Raw genomic sequence first — 4,402 nt, 5'->3', positions numbered from 1 at the left:
CAAGGATCAACCTTGAGGAACCTCCTAGAATACCCTGTTTGAAGGGGAGAGAGCTCTCAAGATAACTGAGCTTGCTGGTGGGTGGAGCCCTGGGCTAGGACCCAGATGCAAACTGGGTTCAAGTTCCACCCTCATTCACGAGAGGCTGCAGCCTCACATTAGCTGTGTGACCTTGGACAAGCCCAGTAAATAGCAGTGGTGGTTATTACATGCAATAACTTTTTCCTGGGCCTTTCTTTTGAGTCTAAATCATTTCTTTTCTAGATCATAAGGACCACCTGAATGAATCACTTCTAGACTTCAAGACTCTCAGAATAGAAAAAAATGTCCAGAAAATATTGGACTCAAAATCCGGTTTGCCAACTCTCTCAAGAATAGAGATCACAGTGGTAACCCAAACAAGTTTGTCTCTGCAGTGACTGTCATGTGGGAGGGCGGGCATCGAGGGTAGGCACTAGCTGCGTGCCCTGGCACAGCCTTGCATATTAGCAGTTCAAGGCCAGGTCCTGCCTGACGGGCCAGCGTCTGTACGGACTGGCCAGAGCCTTGCATTATCACTGGTCCAGTGTTCGAATAGAAAGGCAGTCTTCCACTTGTGCACAGCATAATATATTTTCGCATGGACATTGGGCCAGGTCAACCTCTGGCCGGCCCTCCTTTTCACATTATGTGTTATATTCTGCAGAAAATATTCAACAGGCTAATTTATAACATTGTGCCATGAGTTTGCCTGAAGTTTGCTTTTTTGCTATAAACTGAAAACCATGAACACAGAAAGGGCAGCAGAAGGGAGTCACGTGTGAGAGAACACCAGCTCTAGAGTCAGAGAGACCCATGTTGGAATCCTAGTGTGACCTTGGGTGAGGCTGTTAACCTTCCTGGAACTCCATATCCCAGCTATGAAATGATGATGAAAAAATTAAAGGAGATGGATAATTACGGAAAGTGCTTATCCCAGCGCCTAACTCATAGTGAACACTTAGCAAGTGATAGCTGTTATTAAATATTATTTAAATAGTATTATTCAAGAAAGCCTTCCTTTCTTAGAGAGCATGGTTTTACTTGCCAGAATGTTCAGAGGTGATTTGATGGTTAAGTTGAAGGTGGTCCTTCAGACTCCCTGATCAGTCCGGTGGCTTTACCATGCAGTCAGTAGGGACTTGCAGCAGCCAGCTGGCTGACTAGGGTCTTAGTGAGTGCACAGCTGCAAACGCCATCCTGCATTGTCTCTGGAAGGGTTCTGAAGTGATGCTCACCCACCAGGTTCCAGCACTAGGAGGTTTGTCATGAGGGTATCAAAGTCAGATTCCTCTAATCAAAGGAGGAAAGTTATTTTCTATTTAACCTTTGCTCATTCATTCAACAAACATGCCCGCTCCGTGCCTTCTGTACCAGCTGTCATGGTAGGCCGAAGGCTCGGGACAGTGAGCAAAAGCACGGGTCCCTGTTTCTCTGAAGCTTGTCATCCAGACCAGGGTTTCTCAATCCAGTGCTGCTGATATTCTGGGCCAAGTAGCTCTTGGTTGTGGGGCTATCCTGAGTACTGGGGGATGTGCAGCAGCATCCCTGCCCTCTACCCACTGGATGCCTGTAGCACCCCCTAACCCCACCCCCCAGTTTTAAAAACCAAAAATGTACCCAGGCAGGACTAAATGCCTGGGGACAGGGAGCAGCGAGGGTAGACAAAATCCCCCCTGGCTGAAAACTGCTGGTCTAGAGGGAAGACAGACGGTGACCAAAGAACAAGACGTGTCATTTCACAGAGAGTCACTGTCCGAAGGGTAGGGCCACAGTTACGAGAGAGCAGTTGACAGAGATGTCAGACTGCACAGCCAGGAACCGAAATGAAAATCAGCTCTCCCAGGTTCTTCTTCGGTAACCACGCCGCGTTTTAATATCTGGATGCAGAAATGTATCATGGAATGCCAAGAGGGAGTTTTTATTTCTTTTTTTATTTCAGCCTCAAAATGGCCCTGCCAACTCAGGGCTCATCCAGGCCACGGAGAAGTCAGGGAAAATGGATGTGGCCGAGGCTTTGGAGCTCAGTGAAAAGCTGGTATGTACAGACGGCCTCCGACCCCCTCCTGTCTAATCCCGGGCCCCCTGCAGTCACATTAACCACGGGATAGTTTAACTAAACGTCAACCCTGCGTGCATATTCAGCTGTTAAAATGACTCTGCAAGACCCGTGTACTACCCCAGCACGGGTCTGACGTGCCAGAGCCGGCTTCCTTGAAAAACCGGGGCGTTGGAATGATTGTTTATATCTGTTGTCACTCTGCCCCGGGCTCTCAAAAAGGCACAGTGTAAATAGATGCATGGAAAATGAAAGTCATACTTAAAGCCCCAGTTGCGCTCATTTCCAGAGCGTGTGTTCGTTCTCTGCGGTTTGCCAAAAAAAGAATGAAACGGAATTAGATGTTGGCCGCCGCAAAGCGGCCACCGGCGGCCTCGGGCCAGGCCCCTTATCCACGAAACGCTTTCCTCGTAGTACATGGATATGAGCAAAACACTCGGGAGCCTGATGAACATCAAAGACATGGCAGGTCACGTGTCCATGAAATACCTCTCCCCCAAAGAGAGGGAGAGAGTCAACAAGCTTCGGCAAAGAGACCTCGATCTGGTGTTCGACAAGATCACTCAACTCAAGAACCGGCTGGAGAGGAAAGAGGAGCTTTTGAGAGGCTATGAAAAGGACATCGAACAGCTCAGGTACCATCCGTGTCCCCGCGGAAAGACCCAGATAACCATCCTCCCGTCTAAACCTCAGGGCAGCAGCAGACACCTAGGACCAGACAGGAGGACAGAGGCCTGGGCGTGGAATAACTAAGATATTGGGGGGGATCGGGGGCAGGACGATGACCAGGGCCTGACAGAGACAAGTGTCTCAGCGAGGCAGCAGCCGTCAAAGTGCTCGGTGTTCGCAGTTCTCTCCTCTGTCTCAGTAAATAAGCTGCACCTCCCGTGAATCTGTGTGCTGTTTCACCATTTGTGAGCTTTTCATAGTCCCGCCGTATTCTCAGGGGGTGCAGGGCTCCCTCCCCTTTCTGGGAAACTGGGAGGAGCTGGTCACATAGCTCCCCCGCCCCCTCGTACTGCACTTACTCAGCCGATTCACTGTTTTATTCTGCCCTCCACTCCCCAAATCTTTGCCATTCTCGCCTGTGTGTAACGAAACCACTAAGTTGGCTGTGTATGGGAGTATCTCGAGAATCCGCCGGGTCGGGGACATTGATGGGGAATGAGAAAGATGAAGGGACAAGAGACTTTGTCTCTCCCACGTGCTCAGGCAGAGCAAAGTGTCCGTTCAGATGTACCAGTCACAGGTGGCAAAGCTGGAGGACAATATCTACAAGGAGGCCGAAGAGAAGGCACTGCTGAAGGAGGCCCTGGAGCGCATGGAGCACCAGCTGCACCAGGAGAAGAGGATGAACAGGGTCATCAGGCAGCAGAAGGTGAGAGGTCCCTGCTGGGTGCAGAAACTCCCAGGGGGATGCGGGCAGCGCATTTACTGATGCAAAGGAGGGCGGCAGGATAGCTTTAGCATCGGGTGGACCTAGGTTTAGACCTCAGCTTTACCACTGACCATGTGATCTCAGGCAGGTTTCTTAACCTCTATGAAATTCACCTGTACTTTTTTAAATGGTGGCCATTATGCACGTTTTTATTGTTCTGCCAGGTCCTGAGGGCATATATAGATGGATACGATCTATATACGATCTATATAGATGGATACGATCTATGTAAATGGATACGATCTCTGAGACTAGAGGTTGGCTCTCGCTGTTGCGAGCTCCCAGAACATAGTAGATACCCAAAAAATATTTGGTGGACGGACGGACAGGTGAATGGGATGGATGGATGGATGTCCTTGAAGAATGTATCTTTTAGTGCAGAACAGACAGGTAACGAGCTTACTTCAGTTAAGTTCCCTGAGGGAGGCTGCCCTCTGACCTGCAAACCTTCCAGACAGCAGACTCCTTGGCCAGTAGCCCCCGGAAATGATCCTGCTCAGAGAAAGCACCGGATGTGGCGCTTCCATGCGCTGCTCTGAATTAGACATCACAGACCTCTGTCTGCCTGTGTCATGGGGCTGCCTCAGGCAGAGGACAGCTTCCTCTCACGCCAGGCAACACCAGGGACAGCTGGGCCAGGGACAGAGCTCCGACTTTTCCTTTGATGTGTCCTCTGGAGAGCTCACCCCTTCTGAGGCGCCCCCCACCCACCACCACCCCAGGGCTTGGCAGACTAGCCCCAAAGCAGAGACACCAGACCACAGAATGGGACAGCAAAGGGCACCAAAAAGGCCATTGTCATGTGCTGGCTAAAAATGTAAGGAAACCTGAGGGTTTGCATAAACAGGCTTCAATGCATTATTCATGGGCTGCCTCGTTCATACACA

At 50.2% G+C, this 4,402-nt stretch overlaps 1 protein-coding gene across 1 annotated transcript in view; it reads left to right on the top strand.

Moving 5' to 3' along the window:
- The window catches only part of LOC105294415 (forkhead-associated domain-containing protein 1), a 99,445-nt gene extending 95,930 nt beyond the window's left edge, over nt 1–3,515 (top strand). Inside the window, exons 26-29 of the mRNA XM_023532653.1 lie at nt 265–389; nt 1,961–2,056; nt 2,492–2,712; nt 3,290–3,515. Coding sequence (XP_023388421.1) covers nt 265–389; nt 1,961–2,056; nt 2,492–2,712; nt 3,290–3,515 — 668 coding nt within the window. The remainder of the gene's footprint in view (nt 1–264; nt 390–1,960; nt 2,057–2,491; nt 2,713–3,289) is intronic.
- The last annotated feature ends 887 nt before the right edge of the window (nt 3,516–4,402 follow it).

The sequence above is a fragment of the Pteropus vampyrus genome, unplaced genomic scaffold, assembly GCF_000151845.1.
Source record: "Pteropus vampyrus isolate Shadow unplaced genomic scaffold, Pvam_2.0 Scaffold86, whole genome shotgun sequence".
Taxonomy (NCBI): Eukaryota; Metazoa; Chordata; class Mammalia; order Chiroptera; family Pteropodidae; genus Pteropus; species Pteropus vampyrus.
Note: the sequence above shows the minus strand (reverse complement) of the source record. Positions and strands in the feature narration are given on the sequence as shown.